At 47.4% G+C, this 21,481-nt stretch overlaps 1 protein-coding gene across 4 annotated transcripts in view; it reads right to left on the bottom strand.

Moving 5' to 3' along the window:
- Positions 1 to 21,481, bottom strand: part of DGLUCY (D-glutamate cyclase) — a 257,725-nt gene that overhangs the window by 179,327 nt on the left and 56,917 nt on the right. For 3 of the 4 annotated variants that reach the window (XM_085626535.1, XM_085626533.1, XM_085626534.1), the window contains one exon: positions 1,934 to 2,045. In XM_085626535.1, coding sequence (XP_085482661.1) covers positions 1,934 to 2,036 — 103 coding nt within the window. In that variant the 5' untranslated portion in view covers positions 2,037 to 2,045. Of the gene's footprint in view, positions 1 to 1,933; positions 2,046 to 6,834; positions 6,902 to 21,481 lie in introns of those variants that run through there. The other variant, XM_085626536.1, reaches the window with a different exon arrangement.

Genomic DNA, 21,481 nt, shown 5'->3' with positions numbered 1-21,481 from the left:
TCATGCTTTTAGTAAACGGTGCTGCTGACACTTTATTTCTCTTCATGGTTGTTAAAATTCAGATCATATGCACCAGACTAGGGTTTTGATTTAAAAAAGAAATCTTTTAAATGTATCCCTCATGTTCCTGAGTGTGTAACTACTTAATGAAAGAGGATTTGGGGTTTCGCTAACTATCTCTATAATAGCTCATGAGATTTGATTGACTTTAACATTAGTGGTTCACCACGAATTAACAGCGTGCACCGATATAAGCATATTGGGTAATTTTGTGACGACACAAGAAGTTGCATATAATTTAAAAGATAACAAAATCGACCTCGTGGGTTGCAGTCCAAGCCCCATACGAGTCAGTGACAATTCAGGGCAGATAATCAACACCGGGTATTGTTCAAATCAAGATCTCAGATCTTTGTGAAAGTGTAAACCCATATAACAGCAGGAGCTTTATTTGATAAACAATAGGGAGGAAGAAGAAGAAACATCTGATAACCTAAATAGGAGCTGTAGATCTGGGGATCTGGAGTAAAGTAGACTGAAAGTGAACTGGCAACAGGGGATCAGTGGGGTCAGAGGAATGGGCAGCGCACAGGAGACGTGGAATGTCCAATAGAGGTACCTCCCGATACCTTTTTATATAGCATTGTTAGGGGTCGTGGGGACTAAGAGGCAACTAGGGGACCCTCTGTTATAAAAGGAGTGGGTGTTTGGAGGGAAGCTGTATTGGCTCATGGGATTGATCGTTATCTAAAACACATCTCACTCGAATACTGATCAGTGGGTTGTGGGTGGTTGTGTTGTAACTGGTGTTCTGTCTCGGGCTGGCATATTGTGTGAGTCCTTAGCGACAGGGGGTCTAGGATACCAAACTGTGAGTTTGTAGAAAAATCTAGAAAACATATCACCTGAGTTTGGTAGTTAACCCACTTTGGCCTTTCACTGCCCAGAGACTCAGCTCGGACACCAATGAGACCGGGCTTCATTCTAATCTCTGGGCTAAATAACCCTGGATTAGTTATATTCCTCTTTTTAAGTTTCTTTCCTAATATTTACCAACAATTTTGCAGTAAGTGGTGTCACAGAATAATCTAAGAACAGGTTGAGTCCTATACCCCATATTGGTAGGATTACTACATTATGTGTGTAAAACACCTATAAAGTCACATTATAATAACAATATGGTAGGTGGGTCATCTGTTGCTGGACCAAAATAAACAATCATAATACAGTAAAACACATTTTTCTTTCATGATCTTTAACACACAGTTCAAGGTGCTTGACAGTGATTCAGCCAACAAGTTTCATCTTTTACTGTCCTGTGGCTTAATGGCTTTTTCAAGGCTTCTGATGTTAGCAGTCCCTGCACATGGCAACTAGTTTTCATCTGTTGCACAGTATTAATTTGCAGTCGGCTACAGTCATAATCCACTGCAGTCTGTGCAACACATGCAGGCAAAGATTGGTGCTATGTGGTCACAGAAGTACCACGGTAATGCGATCCGAAATTGAAATAATAATATGCATTTTTATTGTTAGTTTCTTCGAAAGAGATTCTGATGTAAGATTTATACGACCACAGGAAGATAAATTGTTTTGCTCTGGATTGCTAAAAGTTGTGAAGTAGGGTAAGTAGGCCTTGCATCTAGAAAGAAGTGTCTATGGGTATGGGAGACAATATACTCATACATAAACTTCGCAGAGCATTACAAATCAAATCAGTGAGTTGGCATAGTGCATGTCTGATCTAGCAAGAGATACTTACCCCAGCAAACCATGCAACATAATAACAATATTGATTTCTGACAAATTGGCCTCAAATTTGTGAGTGAAAAAAGCACAACCGGTTGTTACTCAAAGTCTCTACTCATATGGCATGAAGTAAGAGAAGGCAGCATTGGAGACTGATTATAGGACAAATGAGATGTTCCCTTACCATCCGCAATTCCAGAAGTGTTCCTCACGGCAATTTGGTTGGATCGAATTAACCGTCTGACTGCTACTGGGGCAAGGAGTCGCAGGCGCTGCAGGCAAACCATATCTTCATCCTTTAAATAAAATGAGGAAAGTAATTAGGAGACAACTGGCCAAAGAGACTCTAGGTGTTTGTGGGTTATTAAGACTTACAGAAAATCAAAGGTTTCCCAAGAATAGAAAGCTTTCACTTACTTGACAGAGCATAATGTGATATTTTTTTTAGGCGGAAACTAATTGGGTTTGGATAGGGAGAAGAGCTATGGGAAGAGAGAAATCCATTATGGTGAAAGAGGGACAAGGAGGTTCAGCTACTGAGTACTTGCAGAATCTATTGAATCATCAATGGGAATGATAAGGGAAATGAATACCAAGAATTTAGGCAAAATAGATTACACCAAACATGTGGAATTACGTGGGCTTGCAGCACTTTCTAAACAGGATGTTCAAAAAAAGAATCTGATCTTTGCAGCACGATCTGCCTAGGAAGTGTGGGTGGGACAGAGTATTTAGGTTTTTGGTGGCACCATGGCGTAAGAGAAATAGGAACAAACTAAGAAAATAAAAGTAGAGTACATCTGTCAAATGATAAAGCATACATAAGCTGTGACGCTACAAGCAAATCAGTGACTTATTGTAGCCTTACGAGGCTGCCGTGCGTAGGTATACATTGAGACAAAATGGACTGGAGCCAAAAACAGCATCAGTTAAATGCAGGGCTCGAAAAATCCACTCGCCAACTCGCAATGTTGAGCAAGATTTAATCAGAACAAGCTATTTTTAGGGACTACTCGCCGGTTCTGGCGAGCTGACAACGGGTGTTCTGCTTGCTCACAAAGTGTAAGAGCAATAAAGATGCCTTTTAATCTTGCTACATTTGCTCCACTTTCAGAGAGAGAGGTCAAAAGTCAGTTTGTCTTCCTAAATCTATTTTTCTTTCTGTGACTGAAGTTAGAGGATTTTGTAAAGTGAACTGTGTGACAATTAAACTGCAAAACATGTGAAATGAAAGGCTGCAAGCAGGGCCAGACTGGACACTCAAAGAAGCCCTAGCAATTATGTTGGACCAGCCCCCTGGTGGGGGTGGTGAGTGTGAAGCACAGCTGCTTTTGTTACTGGAGCGGATACTGCAGCACCTCTGCAAAACCGTCCCCTAGTAACAAAATCGGCTCCCACCACTGCAAAACCGGGCCCCAGCCTCCCGGGGAAACGCCTGATGCACTTCACGGCCAGTCTGGCCCTGGCCGCAAGATGTCAGGTTTTTTCTTCTAACACAACATGAAATAGCTAAAAAGTGAACTGTTTAAACACTTCAAATATATTTCACTAGTACTTGTGAAGTCACATTTTTGTAATTCTGTGGTAAAAAAAAATATTTTTGTAGGATCAAAACAAATTAGAAAATTTTACTAGGTGATGTGCTATGCAAGTTGTAAATGTTTTTGCTGATACCCAATTTCCAAACATTGTTTATGCACTATTATCAGTAAAACTACATGCTAGTGGGAAGGTTTTGTGGCCCTTTTAATGGAAAATATGCTATCTGTAAATGACGGTGCACTACCACATCATGCTTTAATAATACATTTATGAAAAGTGAGATTTAAATATGAACTGAGAATTATTACTGCTTCTGCTCAGATAACAATACTATTAGTGAATTAGGAGGCAAGCCAGGGATCATGTGTACCCTATATACGGGCTTGATTCTTGCCATACATGGATCAAACATTTAGTCTAGTAAATAAAAAGAGTTTTTCTGTACAGCAGAAATAGTGAACTTGCATATTTGAAGGTGCTCTCTTATGTGATCATAAAGAAAAAGGAGGCTCCATAAGACAACATATTTGCCTAGGATCACACAATTTGAGGCCAGTTCATGGGTCAAGTACATTACAGTTAGGTCAAGTAGATTATTCAAGTTACTAGACCTTCAGGTCTAGTAACATTTTTATGATTTTTTGAGCCCTGGTATGTGTCTAGTGTTTAGGTCGAGCCTAGACAGTGCTTGCGCTGTCTCTTCGAGACATGTTGTATATACTTTGTGGGCTTACAGCCTGCCCATTGCTTTTCATTTGTTTCTTCAAGTGTCCTTTTAAAAGGTTTGCTTGCAAATGGTTAATCTTCCCTTTATGTCCCTCCTTTTCGCGTGTTGCTCCCTCCCACGGAACAAGGACCTACTACTTGTAGCCTTTCACTTGTGTGCATTTAGGCTTGTTTCTGCACACTACTTTTTTAGTTTGTTTCTGTAAGGATTTTAGGAAAGTACAGTTTTCTTCCTCTGTTGTATTACATAGCACAAACTCATCCCATATCGAAGTGCTTTACACACAAGCACCAGTTGCATTGCGGACTGACACATTCACAGTACGGTCCATATCAGGGTGCTTTATCGGAGTGCTTTAAACAAGCACCAGTTGCATTGCAGACTGACACATTCACAGGCCCACAGAGATTAAGAGATTTGCCCATATTCATAGGATATTGAGCCTCCCGCCAAGACTTGATCCCAGTTCCCCAGCTTCAAGGTAGGTCACTCTAGCCCTTACACCACATCCTCAAGATCAGCATATAAGATGGCTGGCACTTCTTTGGGATGTGCAATTAAAATGAATTACCATTATGCGTTTCAAAGCAGCGCCGGCCATCTTGTTTTTGTAAGATGCTTGTTTGCGTTCCTGCTCGTCATAGTGTTATGAATGCTGCCGCTCTTCTGTGACACATTGTATAGTTGCAGGCGTGCTCTCATTGGCTAGAATACGTCCTTTCCAGTTTCTATGGCAGCAACAGACACCTCCGACACGATGCATAGTGGGATTACTAAAGTAATGCACATGTGCTTTGCTTTTTTTGCCCAGAACCTGTGAGAATATGAAGGTATGCTCTTGTACTACATTAAGGGTACTTACGCAAACTAGACGCTGTAAGCGCACTCAGTGGCCTTATTTACATGCAGTCACATACAGTTTTTTATTTATGTGTAATGCTTTGATGGATCACGGTAATCATTGCATACTAAGCTTTTGGAGGCAGACTCTCCTCTCCTGTTGTCATGAGTATATAAGCACAAACTGAAACCAGTCCGTGGACGCAGCATTATTCTATTTAAAGACATAATTTCATTTAAAGACTTATTTTCTCTCAGTTTACTTTAACCAAATCTGGGCACCTGCAGCTAACATTGCATAAGATTCATGTGTTGTATAAATCTTCTATTGTCGGAAATGTGTTCACGGAGTGACCGATTACGGATCGAACCAGCCACCCACTTCTCTACCAGACTCCATGTTTCATAATGTGGGTGGAGAGGGTTAGAGAACTACCCAGTTTAGACCACACAAGCATCTTTTGTTCAGAGAATACAATGCAGGGTAATGCCTGCGTTGCTCATTCACGATTCCGTCAGGGCTAGGGGCCCTCCTATGTTCGAGGAACAAATCAATTACTGCATGGTCTCATTTCTTTCGATAGTCTGCTTTACCCATCCACGCATTCGTACTTTTTTGGGGGGTAGCTACAGGGTTAGAACAATTAACATGGGGTATGTAACTCCTTACAGCTCTGGACTTTAAAATTGTTATTGTTAATTAACACTTCTAAAATATAAAGGGGCTAGTACGGTGCTTTAAAGGGGCAGGCAAAGTCAGGTTCTGAGTACCTGCACTGCTTTCATTTGAAATAGGAAGTGCCAACTGCAATTCTTAGTCGGGTTTTAATACTTTGAATAGGAGCGCACTAACCCTTCGCAGTAGCAAACAGGTATGCTGCTATCATTGGTTCTTTAAGAACACAGAAGGCTATCATTGGTTCTGGCACTTAAGCATTGCTGTAGCAGACACTTCACTGGCTACGTCCTCAGTTCCTTTCAGTCAAATTTATATTAACTATATCGGTCATTGAACGCTACGTGCTGTCCATTATTCAATGAAAAAAAGGAGGTAGGCTTTTTTAGATTTTAAAAACACTAGTTAGCGTAAAGATGAAGATACTAACATGACTTTACAGAAGGGAACAGTTCCTCTCATAGGCCGAGGTGATAGAAATCACTATCTGCCTGCTGTTGATTGGTCTAGGGGGAGATCTGAATTTCAGATCTTAATGCCATAACACACCTGTTAGGGTGTCATGCTTCATCATTGGGCGCTCCTCGTCGGACCGGCGCTGCAATGTCCAACGGGCCTGGTGGCATCTTTAGCGGAGATCTTCTGATCTGAGAACGCCGTATATGAAGAGTGTGTGTGAAAGAGTCAGAGACTCCTTGTTAGTGTAGTGATTTAGAAAGTGATTTAAAATAGGCCCTGGCCCCTTGAATACTTTAATTGGGTTTGTTGGGGTTGGGACTAGGTAAAACCAGTGGGGCTACTGCAGTGATTCTAGGTATCAGGGTAGCCTTTAGTTGACTAGGGTCAACATGTTTTGTGTCTTCACTGCTCCAAGGTTGAGCGACACTTCTTCAGGACCGTGGGGAGATCTATGGGTATGTACCTCGGTGTGGTGGTCGGGTAAAAGGGATCTACCCCAAAAATAAGTAAGACCCTAAGTCAGAATCTTGTTGTAGAACGTCTCCGCCTAAATAGATGGAGACAAAAAGAGGAGAGGACAAACCAAAAGACGTACCGTCAACAGCTGGAGAGGGTAGAATTTATCCAAGCATTTCAAGTAGAGGGTAAGGTTACTTAGCTGGGACCACAGGTCCCTAGTCTCTGAGCTCAACAATTACAGGAGAAAGGAATATGAAAATTAAAAACTTGTAAGAGCTAACGCAGAAGAGAACTAGTAAGCACATACTTAAAGGGCAGTGGTGTCGCCCTTACCTGAAGGGAGTTGTGTTACCACTCAGGAGGATGACGTGCTAGGTCTTACCTCAATAAAGTAGGTTCGAAGACTTCATAGGTGAAGGAGGAGCGACCCGACCTCTGGAACGGGTCCACTGGAATAAAGGGGACAGGTATCAGTACAACAACCACGGAAACGTGCCAAAGGGAAATGACAGGTGTGGACGCCGGCCTCACTAATAGGGAGCATGGGGGGTCATGCACCCGACCCTATTGTGTAAAGAAGGGGAGTCTGGCGGAATCGGACCAGAGAGCCCGGACATGTGTACGCCTAAATAGTCGAAGCTGCGTGAGGTCGTGCACCCGGTCTTATAACGTATAAGGGGGATCAGAGGAGTGCGGCTGGAAAACTCGGACTAAACTGATGTCAGGTGGAGTATAGCACTAAGTGGGCGGGGTCCGCGATGCGGGCGTTGTGTGCGGTAGTGCGGGGCCACCCGAACAACGGTGGGAGTGCATCGTGTGGGTTGTCAAAAGAGGGGCACAAGTAGTATAAAGAAAGGTGCCTATCGTGAATTATAGATGGACCTTCCAGTATGTGTCGGCTCTTAGTTGCAACCAGGCAAGGTAGTCCTTTTTTTTTTTTTTTTTAAAAGAGAGAGCGAGACAGTAACGTAAGGGAGTGCGTCTACGTATATGACAAGTGTGTAAGGAGGGTAGAGTTAAAACAATAAGTCATAACAGAGGGCGCGATATATCCCGAGGTGGGGAGTCGTTACTACGTCCATATTCATAACTAACATGACACCAGATGGACTCTGACAGAATGATGATATTGTAGGAAATCACATTAAATGGTATGAGACTTGCATCAGAGAAAAGCACCAGAAGGGTATGAGACTAGCATCATGAGAAATGTAGTGATGGAAATGAGTGACCTTTGTGCACTGTAACCCGTCTACCTTCGTTAATGCACTCTATCAGCTAAGATTCTACTGTAATATTGTACCTCGAGAAGCATGTGTTACAGAACACTACACAGCTTTCATGAAGTTTTTTTTCCATATATAGCGTATATTGCGTGAACTCGACCCAAAGGTATTAGAGAAGTTTACATGAGCACTAGTTACACTACACAAGGACACATTCAAAACAAAGGTGACCCCCCCCCCTTGCAAAACCAGGTAGTTTTGAGATCGGCAATTTTGAGGTCGCCTCAATACATTTTGGGCCCTTGCCTGTCGCGGGAACTTGGGCCTCCCACACGAGTGCGGCACCATTTTTACCGGGAGACACGGGGGAACGATGGGTGGTAGGAAATTTGTGTCAGCCCAGTGATGCCACAACTTCTTTAGATTTTTTTCAGCTAAATTTGAGGTTTGTGGGGGATTCTGGGTTCCATGCAAGCCATACCTCCCTGGAATACCCCGGGTGTCTAGTTTTCATAAATGCATAGGTTTGCTAGGTTTCCCTAAGTGCCGGCAGAACTAGGGTTAAAAGACAACAGCTAGGCACTTTGCCAAAAAAGGGTCTTTTTTCACTGTGAAATTGTGGTGTGTCCACTTTGCGTTTTGCGCCGTTTCCTGTCGTGGGCACTAGGCCTACCCACACAAGTGAGGTACCATTTTTCTCGGAAGACTTTGGGGAACGCAGGGTGGGTTACATTTTGTGGATCCACGCAGATTCCAGAACTTTACACCACAGAAATGTGCGGAAAATGTGTTTTTTGGACGATTTTTTTTAGGTTTGCAAGGTTTCCTGGGTAACAGAACCTGGTGGAAGCCAGGCAAGTCACCCCATCCTGGATTCCCCTGGGTGTCTAGTTTTCAAAAATGAATAGGTTTGCTAGGTTTCCCTAGGTGTCGACAGAGCTAGGGTTCAAAAACTACAGCAAGGCACTTTGCAAAAAAAGGGTAACTTTTCATTGTAAAACGTGGTGTGTTCACGTTGCGTTTTGAACCGGTTCCTGTCGTGGGCACTATGCCTACCCACACAAGTGAGGTACTATTTTTATCGGGAGACTTATGGTAATTCAGATTTGTAAAGCAACTGTTATTACCTATAGACTTTCAATGCATTTCTGACTTCCAAATGAAAGACAATAGGTAAAAAATAAGTCATTTTGAAAAATGCCCGATAATTCTCATGCTAGTATGAGTATTCCCAATTTCGGAAATGTGCAAATATCTACTGTTTCTAAACTCTATATTTTTTTCCCATTTCAGAAATACATAGGTGTCTTTCATACCGATTTTTCCATTTATACATTTTCCCAGAATAATTGCTATATACCCGGTTCATAATAAAAAACCATTGCAAGTCGCTGCTCAGTTTTTGGCTCTGGGTTCGTCGGGTTCTTGGTGAACCTACAAGTCCTATATATCCCCACAACCAGTAAGGTCCCGCGGATGTAACGGTATATTGCTTTCAAAGAGCTGTCATAATTAGAAGAAGTTACAGGTGAAAACGTTAACACAAAAGGCTGTTTTTTTCAACTAATTTTCAATTTTTCCTATATTTAACTGTTAGTTTCTATAAAGAAACCTTGAATGATCTACACAAATGACCCCTTGCTGAATTCAGAATTTAGTCTACTTTACTGAAATGTATAGCTTTCCAGGATCCATTATTGCTTTCATATCCATTTCTACCATTAACTGGAAGGAGGTTGAAAGCACAAAAAATATCAAAAATAGGCAATGTCCCAGAAAAATGCCAAAACTGTAAAATAAATGTTGGTTTCTGACAAGAGTTTGTAATTCCCTAAAAGCTGGGAAAATGGTGATTTCAGCCCCAGAAACCTTTTTTTGATACCATTTGCAGGGGAAAACCCAGACACTTTCATTTGCAGCCCTTTTTCCAATTTTTCCCCAAAAAAAAGAAAATGTAGCTGTATTTTGGCTAATTTCTGGGTCCCCTCCAGGGGAATCCACAAACCCTGGGTACCTTTAGAATCCCCATAATGTCGGAAGAAAAGGACGCAAAAGTTACAAGGGCCTAAGCGCAAACTACCCCAAATAGCCAAAAAAAGGCTTAGCACGGGGGGGGGAGGCCTAGCAGCGAAGGGGTTAAGGGAGAGATTTGCTCTGCAATGGGCAAAGCAACCGATAACTTACCTGGGTATCCTCCTGGCTCCAACTCTGTCTAGGTCGCTGGCACTGAATTACTCGGCGCTGGTGGAACAAACTACGAAAGCCCTGGATGGGTGGGCAAGACTAAAGCTGGCCTGGTTTGGGCGTATAGCAGCGGTTAAGATGACGGTGCTACTGCGGATTCTATATATATTTCAGACATCACCTTTGGTCCCCTCACCGAAAGCTATGCGCACTCTACAACAGGGGCGGGGGAATCATATCGCCCGACGCCCGAACCATGTAGATTTTTATAATGGGCAAGAAGATTTAATGTCTATTTTGTCTGACGGACAAGAAGACATTAAATCACTAAACAGGGGTCTCTGCCCTCCAGCTCCCTGGCTCTGTTATCTGGAAGCGCGAAATGAAGCTGCGGGGCTGACATAGAGATAGACAGAGAACTGCACTGTCTCTGCGGCTGCTGGCAGGTAGAGGCCAGTGTTCGCAGGAGCAGATGGACGGGCACAGGGCCCCAAGAGTGGAGCAGGGCTGGAGACATAGACCAGGCCTGGGAGAGGGGCCTGGGAGGCAGCAGACACCAGCCTCCAGAGCACTGGAAGACAGTGGCCGGGTAGGGGGCTCAGAGACAGACCCCCGAGAGAGGAGGACCAGGCCTGAGGCTGCTTAGAGGACAGAAGCTGTCTGGTGTACTTAGGATGGTGGGAGGGAGAAGAGGCTGTCTGCCTGTGGCTCTAGGGGAAAAGGCCGGTCTGCTGGAGAAAGAGGCTGGCCATGGGGGCAGAGACAGAGACAGGCTCACAGTAGCTATGATCGGAGCAGTGGGCAGGCTTCTCAGAGGGAAGGCCCGGATTAATTTATCCGAGGGTCAGAACCGGGTGCAGAGAGAGAGGCAGCTCAGGGAATTACAGACCAGACGGGCTTGGCAGAAAGCAGCTTGTGAACGGGGATAGGTGTGCCTCCCTGTCAGGGCGGGCTCTGGGAGGGGCAGACGCCGGGGAGGGAGAAAGGGCCAGACACCAGAGGAGGAGAGCCGGCAGCGTGGGACAGGAGAGAGACAGAGAGTCACCGAGGCAGCCGCTCTGGCCCTGCCACTGAGCAGAGAGAAGAGGCTGTAGTTAAGGGACTTCCAGGGATGCAGCTGTGGAGCAGATACATTACCAGTGCTAGGATCACCCTAAACCTCCAGTATGTCATGAGGCTGTAGCAGTGGGGGCATAGGCCGCACCTACTTTCACAGACCATCTTCACTTGGCACCGACCCACCTTCCATGACCCTCCACTCGCACCCCAGTCTTGCGATCTCCCCTCATCCTTGGGGCATTGGCCTCTCCCCCGTTTAACAACTCTTCCCTTTTACCAGCCCTAACCACAGAACCAACTCCAGCCCCTACCTGAAACCCGTCTCTGGTGCCAGCTACTTCCCTCAGTTTTAAAGACTGTGCTATAAACCCAGCCATAACAGGGTCCTTCCCTAGCACTAACTTCTTCAAACGTCCCACGGCAGAATTCCTCGCTTTTTGAAAGAGGTTTCCCAGTCGGCCTCTCCTCTCCTGCAATTCGTGCAAGGGCTTGTTGAATCTGTTCTTCCCAGTACAGAATTTAATCATGCTTAAAATGATTAGATTCTCAGTGATGTACAGTCTTTGTGTGTCTTTCTCTAACCTGTGTATCCCTGATTCAGGCAGGATGGGCCCTTTAATGCGCCTGTCTTTTGGGTGGAGAGAGTAGGTCTTCCCCTACTCTCTGTACACACCTCATATACTGCCCCCTCTCTAGGGCTCAGGGAAATAGTCCCCTCCCCCTTGCCTCTCTGTACACATCACATTCACCTTAGTGCAGGGATGCAAGAGTCCCTCGTTCCACTCTGTGTCTGTCCCATTGACCCCTCTGATCCAGATCGGTGCAGGGAGAAGGGTTCCACCTGCTCTGTGCGCGCTGCATATACCCACTTCTGGGTGCAGGGAGGTGGGCTGCCCCTTACTTCATATCTCTCGAACTTTTCTCCTTTGCGCAGGTTGTTGGTCGTCCGCTTTTACCTGTCTCCAATGTCCTTGTATGCATCCCTTTCTAGGTCTATGGAAGTTAGCTGCGTGCTCTTTTCCTCTGTTACTTTTCCTCTCTGTGAACGTACAAAGGTGGCTCCTTGGTCCATTGGATGGGCTCTGTTCTCCTGTTCTCCAGTTCTCTATACTCATTCACTTTATTTACACCCCCCATAAGGGGTGAATTTTGCGTTTGGGGAATGCTGTTGGAGTCTTGTAAGTTTTCAGCTTTCATTTTTAATGTGAAATTACAGTGATGTCAAGAGGGACAACACAAACAAATAAGGGGGAGTTGATGTGTGATTTATGCTTTTAATCCTTTCAAAGTTGCTAGATTGAGAACTAATTCCCATTATGATTGTAATGTGTATATTCTTCCGATTGTGTGCAAGTAGGCAGTTTATGCTCTTGGCTGCTTTTCCCTCCTGCAGAAGTTATCTTTTTGGCTCCAGCCACCTGTGCGCTGGAGTAGCAGACTTCAGCTCTCTTTTCTGTGATCAACAGCGAGTTCTCTGTCCAGTACGCTTGCCTGCTTCCTCATCTTTGGACCTGTGCACTGTTCAGACTGCCCAGCTGTAAATTATTTATGCACATTGCGTCCTCTCTGACAAGTTTAGAGGGGAGTCTTGCTCCTGGGCCATGTTTCGGGGGGACGCTTGCTTCTTGACCTTGTATTTTAGAGGAGTAATAACAGTGGCAGATCAGCCTGTTTTAGAGAGCTGGTGAAACTGGCTCATTGGTCTTGTTTGACTGTAGGTATGGTGGCTTGTAGGCCTGAGTTATTTGGGTGTGAATGGGGTGCTGACTTGTGGCCTGGTTTGGGAGGGAGATTGGGTGCTGATGCTGGCTTCTGCGTCTGGTTTAGGGAGCAAAGGCTCAACTTTGTTGCAGGGTTGGAGACTCCTGGGCCTTGTCGATAGACTAGAGACTCCTGTGCGTGCTCTAGAGGTTGCTGAAGACTCATGGGTGTGCTCTAGAGGGCTCTGGCTCGTGGCACAAAATTAGGGAGGCACTGGTGCATATGCTCAGCTTAGGAGTTGAATGGCCTGGGGGTGCTGTTTTCTGAGCTGATAACGCAGGTGCTGTTTTCTGAGTCCAGTTTAAGTAGAGAGAGTGTTGGTTCTTGAGCCCAGTTTAAAGGTGGGGGTGTCGGTTCCTGGTCTAAATATTATAGGAGAGGCTGCTAGTTCCTGGAGCAAATTTATCCACCATTAATTCTGCCCTCGCATAATGCGGACTGTGATATCATCCTGCGTATATGGCGAGCAGTGGGAAAAGTACATATTTTCCCATAAACATTGACACAGTTGTTTCTCTGTCAGCCCTTATAATCGGTTTATGGAGTAGGTGGGACAAGTGGATTTTACAGGACATGTAGATCTCAGTAGCATTTTGTCCCTTGACCAAGTAGATTATTCAAAAAATTCCACACCCCTGCTACAACTAGCAATAAACAAATTTGTTTGGGGAGGGAAGAAGGCTCGATTACCTATATCCCAAATGACGCAGTCCAAGCAGTAAGGAGGAGTGGGCCTACCGTTGGTGCACAGGTATTTGCAAGCCTCCCACCTCCGCTATATTGTAGAGTGGAACCGACTGCTCTCCGAAAAGCACTGGACCTTCATGGATCAGGCAGTAGCTGGAGCAAATATCTGGAAGGAGGTATGGCTCCCTCGTAAACTGAGGGCCTGGGGTCTCTACTCTTCCCCAGTTACGGCTGCCACACTGAAAGTATGAGATGCGTAGCACTAAGGAGGGGCCAGATGACATTCCCCTCCCCGATAGTGGACAACCCTGACTTCCCCATCAGGCTGCAAATCAGAGGTCTTTCAGAGATGGAGAGAAGCCGGATGTAAGAGGATGGGTTCGTTGTTTGATCTAGAAGGCATAATCCCATATGAACAACTGAGACTAGACTATGACCTACCTAAATCCGATGACTTTCACTATCTACAACTTAGGCACTGGGTCACTCCGCTGACCTATCTAGCGAAGGCTTCTCAGCAGCTCACTTCGAGAAATGGCTAGTATGAAAAAAAGATGATAAGCATCTAATTTCAGAGCTGTACACCATGCTTGCTACTGGGAGGAAGGGAGGGGGGGGCGAACAAAGGGACGATTGCATTGGGAGGAGGAGTTGGGAAGGGCCCTGTCTGACAAAGAATGGGAGAACATCCATTACAGAGCGCACCATACGGCACATAACACAGCGGGGGCCAAATCGGCATAAAAAGTCATATCTGTTAGACCTCACGCTTCCTGCACCCTTAGTTTGAATGCTTAAACCTTCATATGCCTGTTCTGTAGAAGGCTAGACTCTTTTTAGAGGATCCCTTACTGGTCAGGATGAGGCGGAGTTTGTACACGCTCCCTGGGTTTAAATTCAGAGCAGCCCAGGGAACAGGTGCTTGGCTTTCGGTATCTGAACCTGACTCCATGCCCCTTCGCCCTTCGGTCCTGTGTATTGTGCTATTCCTAGTTCCTGAATTCTCTCCCTCCTTGCCTGCTTCCGGTTCCCCTGACTTTAGCTGTGCTGCCTGTTGTAGACGAGCTTCTCTAACTCAGAAAACCCCCTCTGGAGAGTATTTCCCTTGAAGTCTCTACCGCGTCCTGCCCTGTGATCAAGTAAGCGCTGGTTAAGACTTCTCTTCATTCCTGAAGACCTTGCATTAATACACGCGCGAGGCGCGTTTCTTTGAAGTTTAATTTTGGTACGCGCGAAGCGCGTTTAACTGGCAAATTGATTTATACACGCGTGAGGCGCCTTTCTTTGAAGTCTATTCTTTGGTACGCGAGATACGCGTTTACTTATCTTCTGTTGTTACATTGTATCTTTAACGCGCGGTGCGCGTTTCCTTTCAAGTCTGTCTGGATGTGTTGTTATTATATGCGCGGTGCGCGTTTGACAGACTGTTTGTTTAGTAGTTACTTTTTGATACACTCTATCCTTTGCACTTCTAGCGCATTTGCTGACTGTTGCATACACATGCGAAAGATGCATGTTCCCTTCTTCATATATAGACTTGGACAGTCAGATTGACTAGGAGACCCCCTGAAGATTCCTCATTGTTCCACGGATTCCTGACTTCTCCCTGCTTGACTTACCTTCATGTGCCTTGTTGTTTCATGCCAGATGAAGAACAGTCATCTTATTAACCAGTCAGCAGAGTCACTAGTCAACATAACCCTTGGAGATGTCCAGCTGGTAAGGGATCGTCTTACCTATATAGAACAGGCATTGTGTGTTGTGAGGTGGGAGGGAACTTGTTTTATAACTGTTCTTTTTATCCTCTTTTCACAGGTTATCGCCTCTCTCTCGCTGCCTTTCCTATCCTGACTACGGGGATAACCAGCTGGGGGATTGAGAGTAGTCAAACCTGAGTCTCTCTCCCCACATCTCCTGAAGTCAGCTTCTTGGAATAAAGGGATTAGTGCTTTTTTCCGGGCTCTGACCTGGGGAGTGTGGGGAGCTTCTCATCACTCCTGTGGCCTGGGCCTTGCATCTTATTCAGATTAGTGGCATCGGCAACAGAAAGCCAAGCCCAAGAAGTAAGGCCACCCGAGCAATGATGAATACAGAGGGAGCTAGTTCCTCCATAGATGCTGCTCTCCCAAGCCCCTCTGTAGAAGAGTTGGCAACTGTTATATTAGACCTTCAAAATGAGGTTGGGAGGCTTCGGGGGGAAAACCAGTGGTTACACACTGCGTTAGCTCAATCTAGGTCCCATCTACACCTACTGTTAATAGTGCTGAGACTGGTCAACAAAATAAACGCACTTATATCCAGCCTGCTCGTTTTACAGTCCCTTCTCCTACGACAAGTTCTGCTCCTACGAGCACCACAAACCCCCAATCCGTTCATGTATCAGTCCATACACATACTCCAGTACCTTTAGCGGTACCTGAGAGGTTTCATGGGGACAGCGAGAAGTATAGTGTTTTTATAAATCAGTGCCACCTTCATTTTTTATGTAAGGCTTCTTCGTTTCCTGATGACGCGGCCAAGGTGGCTTTCGTAATTTCCTATTTAGGAGGTAATGCGGCTAAGTGGGCTGTTCCTTTAGTGGAAAATAACGATCCTCTTTTGTATGACTTCACATTGTTTAAGGAAAAGATGCGAAGTCTGTTTTCAAAACACACATACGTTCAAGCCAGTGATAATGAGTTGTCGAATTTAAAACAAGGCTCCAAGGATCTTCTCACATATCTCACTGAATTCAACAGACTGGTGGTAGAAACTCAATGGCCCGAAGAGAAGAGGACTTCCCTATTTTATCGGGGGCTGAGTGATGAGTTAAAAGACCTCCTTTCCCAAATAGCAGACCCTCCTGAAGACTGTCATGCTTTCATAGAATTGGTGGTAAAATTAAATCACAGATTAAGCGAAAGTAAAGGAGAAAAGACACAGAGCAATGTGGCTCGATTTTTGGTAGTTAGAGGAGAAAAGAAAGAAAGCAGAGAGGGTAGAGATACCACTGAGCCAATGCAAATAAGGGGTATGAGAGCTCCCTTGACTCCTAAGGAAAAGGATAAAAGAAAAAAAAAATAATCTCTGTCTTTACTGCGGCAAGGGAGGTCATTACGCTAGAGCTTGTCCAGCAAAACCTAGTACCTCCCTCAAGACTGCCGCTATCGGTTCATGTAGTTCTTCACGTTCGGAAAACTAAAGAACTTGAAGAAAACTGAGACCAGTTCTTCAAGTTGTCGAGTCATTCAGGTCTCCCACAATCAAGCAAGTATAGTCGCCCCTGTGGCAAGACATTTTACCTTGTCAGTTACCTTTATCGTTTCTATTCAGCGTCGAAAGGCATTGTCTATACTTTTAGATTCTGGAGCAACAGGGAATTTCTTAGACATACGTCTTGCTCAATCGTTAGAAATACCTTTTTTACGTAAGGCAAAACCAGAGCCAATGCGGGCGGTGGATGGAACCGAATTGTCATCCGTTTAATTACTTATCACACCCCTGCCCTGACAATGGTATGTAGTAACGGGCATTCTGAGTCGATCGTGTTCGACCTGATTGACACGCCTAATTTTGGGGCGATCCTGGGGATTCCTTGGCTGCAGGTCCACAACCCTCATATAGATTGGAATACACGCAGAGTGACGCTTAAGTCCCCTCATTGTCTGTTACGATGCTATAATAAAGCCAAAGAGTGGGACAGTTCATTCTGTTGTGCAGTCGATACAATCGGTGAAAACTTACAGGTTCCCTACCAGTATAACGAATATCGAGAGGTGTTTGACGAAGTTAAAGCAACCGCTCTCCCTCCTCACAGAAGTTATGATTGTCGTATTGATCTCTTTCCGGGGGCAGATCTACCTGTGAGTCGAGTCTATGCCTTGACCGAATCAGAGACAGAATATTTACAAAAGTATCTAGCTGAGATGTTGGAAAAAGGTTTCATCAGACATTCCACGTCCCCGGTGTCCTCTCCCATCTTCTTCATTCCTAAGCGAGAAGGGGGCTTGAGAGCATGTCTAGACTATCGTGCTTTAAACAAAGTGATTATTTAAAACAAATACCCTCTCCCTCTTATCTCCGTGCTTTTAGATCAAGTGCGAGATCAGCTAAAGCCTTAACCCCACGACAGATCAGATGGGTCCTGTTTTTTAGTGAGTTTGATGTTATCATTACCTATAGACCAGGTGCTCAGCAAGGGAAAGCGGATGCGCTGTCCAGACTGGGATCAGAAGGAAGAATCCAACAGAATGAGCACCCCCCTGTTATACCTAGCCATAAGATCATAGGAGCAGGAGATGTGGGTCCTAAACCACTTCCCTTCTTAGAGGATTTGATGAAGGCTTGTTCTATTATTCCACCCCTTGAATGGATGAAGGAACCCCTGAATACAATAGTGAACGGGTTATATTATCATAACAACAGACTATACGTGCCTTCAATAGAACTGCAGCAGCAGATCATTAGATGGTGTCACAATTCCGCCTTGGCCGGACATCCCGGTGGAGAAACAACTGTACAAACATGTTCTCAGTGGTTCTGGTGGGGAGGCATGAACAAAGACATTCTGGCCTATGTTTCTTCCTGTCCAGTTTGTGCTAGACAAAAGTCCTTACACGTTGCACCTACTGGCATGTTACAACCTACAGCTGTACCCTCAATTCCTTGGCATTCCATCAACATGGACTTTATCACAGATCTCCCTCGATCTCAAGGTTGCACGGTCATCTTGGTCATCGTAGACATGTTTACTAAGATGTCCCACTTTGTTCCTTTAAAGAAGCTACCTTCTGCCAAGGAATTGGGACAATCAATCAATCAATCAAGACATTTATAAAGCGCACTACATACCCGTAGGGTCTCAAGGCGCTGGGGGTAGGGGGGTGCCGCTACTGCTCGAACAGCCAGGTCTTCAGCTTCTTCCTGAAGGAGAGGTGGTCTTGGGTCAGGCGCAGGTCGGTCGGGAGGGAGTTCCAGGTCTTGGCGGCCAGGTAGGAGAAGGACCTTCCTCCTGTCGTCGCTCTTCGGATGCGGGGGACGGCGGCGAGGGCGTGGTTGGCTGATCGGAGGTGGCGTTTGGGAGCGTAGAAGTTGATTCGGCTGTTGAGGTAGCTCGGTCCTTGGTCGTGTAGGGCTTTGTGTGCGTGGGTGAGGAGGCGGAAGGCGATTCTTTTGTTGACGGGGAGCCAGTGTAGGTCTCTCAGATGTCCGGAGATGTGGCTGGTTCGTGGGATGTCGAGGATGAGTCTGGCTGAGGCGTTCTGGATCCGCTGGAGTCTCTTCTGGAGCTTGGCGGTGGTACCGGCATAGAGGGCGTTGCCGTAGTCCAGTCGGCTAGTGACGAGGGCCTGGGTGACGGTCTTCCTGGTCTCGGTGGGGATCCACCAGAAGATCTTCCGTAGCATGCGTAGGATGTTGAAGCACGCCGAGGAGACGTTGTTGACTTGCCTGGTCATCGAGAGGCAGGAGTCCAGGATGAAGCCCAGGTTGCGTGCATGGTCTGTCGGTTTGGGTGCGGTGCCCAGGGCGGGAGGCCACCAGGAGTCGTCCCAGGCGGAGGGTGAAGAGCCCAGGATGAGGGCCTCCGTCTTGTCTGAGTTCAGTTTCAGGCGGCTGGTCGTCATCCACTCGGCTACCTCTTTCATCCCTTCGTGCAGGTTGGCTCTGGCGGCGGCGGGGTCGTTGGTCAGGGAGAGGATCAGCTGGGTGTCGTCGGCGTAGGAGATTATGCTGAGGTTGTGTTGGCGTGCGATGGCCGCGAGGGGGCTCATGTAGACGTTGAAGAGGGTGGGGCTCAGCGATGATCCTTGAGGGACGCCGCAGATGACTTCGGTGGCCTCTGACTTGTACGGTGGTAGGCGGACTCTCTGTGTTCTTCCGTCGAGGAAGGAGATGATCCATTCCAGTGCCTTCTCCTGGATTCCGACGTTGCTGAGGCGCTGTACTAGGGTGCGGTGGCAGACAGTGTCGAATGCCGCGGAGAGGTCTAGGAGGATGAGGGCCGCTGTTTCTCCGTTGTCCATCAGGGCTCGGATGTCATCGGTGGCGGCGATGAGGGCGGTCTCGGTGCTGTGGTTGGCTCGGAAGCCAGACTGTGAGGGGTCGAGGGATCCATTCGTCTCGAGGAAGGCGGCCAGCTGCTTGTTGACGGTCTTCTCGATGACTTTGGCTGGAAACGGGAGAAGCGAGATGGGGCGATAATTCTTGAGTTCGGTGGGGTCCGCTGTGGGTTTCTTGAGTAGAGCGCTGAGTTCGGCGTGCTTCCAGCTCTCAGGGAAGGTGGCGGTGTCGAAGGATGTGTTGATGATGTCTCGCAGGTGGGGTGCGATGACAGCGTCGGCCTTGTTGAAGACGTGGTGAGGGCAGGGGTCGGTCGGCGATCCGGAGTGGATGGAGTCCATCGTGCGGATGGTGTCTTCGGTGCTAATCGGGGTCCAGGCGTGGAGGGTGGTGGTGGGGGGTGGTTGTTCGGTCGTGGTGTGCGTTTGTTGGTTGTTGAAGCTGTTGCGTATGTCCGCGATCTTGTTGTGGAAGTATGAGGCGAGGGAGTTGCAGAGGTCTTGCGATGGGGTGACGTCGTTGTTTCCTGCGCTGGGGTTGGATAGCTCTTTCACGATGTTGAAGAGTTCCTTACAGTTGTGTGCGTTGTTGTCCAGCCGGTCTTTGAATGCAGTTTTCTTGGCGGCGCGGATCAGCTGGTGGTGCTTCCGGGTGGCAAGCTTGAAGGTGGTCCTGTTGTCCGGTGTAGGTTCTCTTCTCCAGACTTTCTCGAGGGCTCGGCAGTTCTTCTTGGAGCTCTTGAGTTCGTCGGTGAACCATGGGGCTTTCTTGCTGCCGGGTCTGCTGGGCGGGGTCCTCAGCGGGGCGAGCTCGTCCGCGCAGTTGCTGATCCACTTCATGAGGTTGTCGGCGGCCTGGCTGGGGTTCGCTGAGCTGGCAGGAGGGTGCTGGCTCAGGGAGGTGGCGAGCTGGTCGGCTGTGATCTTGTTCCAGCTTCTGCGGGCAGCCTGTTGCTGGTGGTGGTGGGTCGTCGTTCTTTTGAAGGTGAAGTGGACGCAGCTGTGGTCCGTCCATTGAAGCTCTGTGGCGTGGCTGAAGTCGATGTCTGTGCTGGATGAGAAGACTGCGTCGAGTGTGTGTCCGGCGAGGTGGGTGGGGGTGGACACCAGCTGCTTGAGTCCAAGATTGGCGAGGTTGTCGATCAGGGTGCTGGTGTTGCGGTCGTTGATGTTCTCCAGGTGGAAGTTGAGGTCCCCCAGGAGGATGTAGTCAGCGGAGGGGAGGACATGCGGGCTGACGAAGTCGGCGATGTCCTCGCTGAATTGGGTGCGTGGTCCCGGAGGTCTGTAGATCAGGGTGCCTCTGAGGGTGGTCTTCGGGTCGGTGTGGATCTGGAAATGCAGGTGTTCGGCGGTGGTCAGGGTGTTGTCGGTGCTGGTCGTGAGACGGATGGTGTTCCTGTGGATGATGGCGATGCCTCCTCTCATCTGGTTGGTGGTGCGATCCCTCCGGGTGATCTTGTAGCCCTCTGGGATGGCGATGGCGATGTCGGGAGCTGAGGAGGCGTTCATCCAGGTCTCAATGAGGAAGGCAACGTCAGGGGCTGTGGCGTCTAGGAGGTTCCAGAGTTCGATGGCGTGTCTGTGGACGGAGCGGGTGTTGAGCAGGATGCACTTGAGGTGGGTGCTGCTGGTGGTCAACTTGGCGGGTGCTGGTGCGAGGCAGGTCCGGATGCAGGTGAACTTGCAGGCGAGGCAGCTGAAGGGTCCGTGGGTGCGTCGTGGTGTGGCTTGGTGGCAACCTGGGAATCGGCCGGAGTTGAGAGCGATGAGGGTGGCGGCGGTGTACGTCCGGCGGGTGGGCTGGGGTCCTCGAGGGCCAGGGGTCCTGGCACTGGGCGCGGTCCAGGCGCGGACGGGCGTAGACGGGCTTGCCTTTGGCGCGCCTTCGGCGCACCCGCTGCGCGTGACCGCTGCGCGTTCGCACGGTCGCCATATATGGCGAAGTGCGCGGGGGGGCGGAGCAGCTGGGATGCGGGAGCGGGGAGGGTACAGAAGGGAAAAAGGGGCGGGGTTAGCGGCGTTGGCGGGAAGCGGGGAGGGAGTACGAAGGGCGGCTAGACAACAGGGCAAA

This window comes from Triturus cristatus, chromosome 9 (genome assembly GCF_964204655.1).
Source record: "Triturus cristatus chromosome 9, aTriCri1.1, whole genome shotgun sequence".
NCBI lineage: Eukaryota > Metazoa > Chordata > Amphibia > Caudata > Salamandridae > Triturus > Triturus cristatus.
Note: the sequence above shows the minus strand (reverse complement) of the source record. Positions and strands in the feature narration are given on the sequence as shown.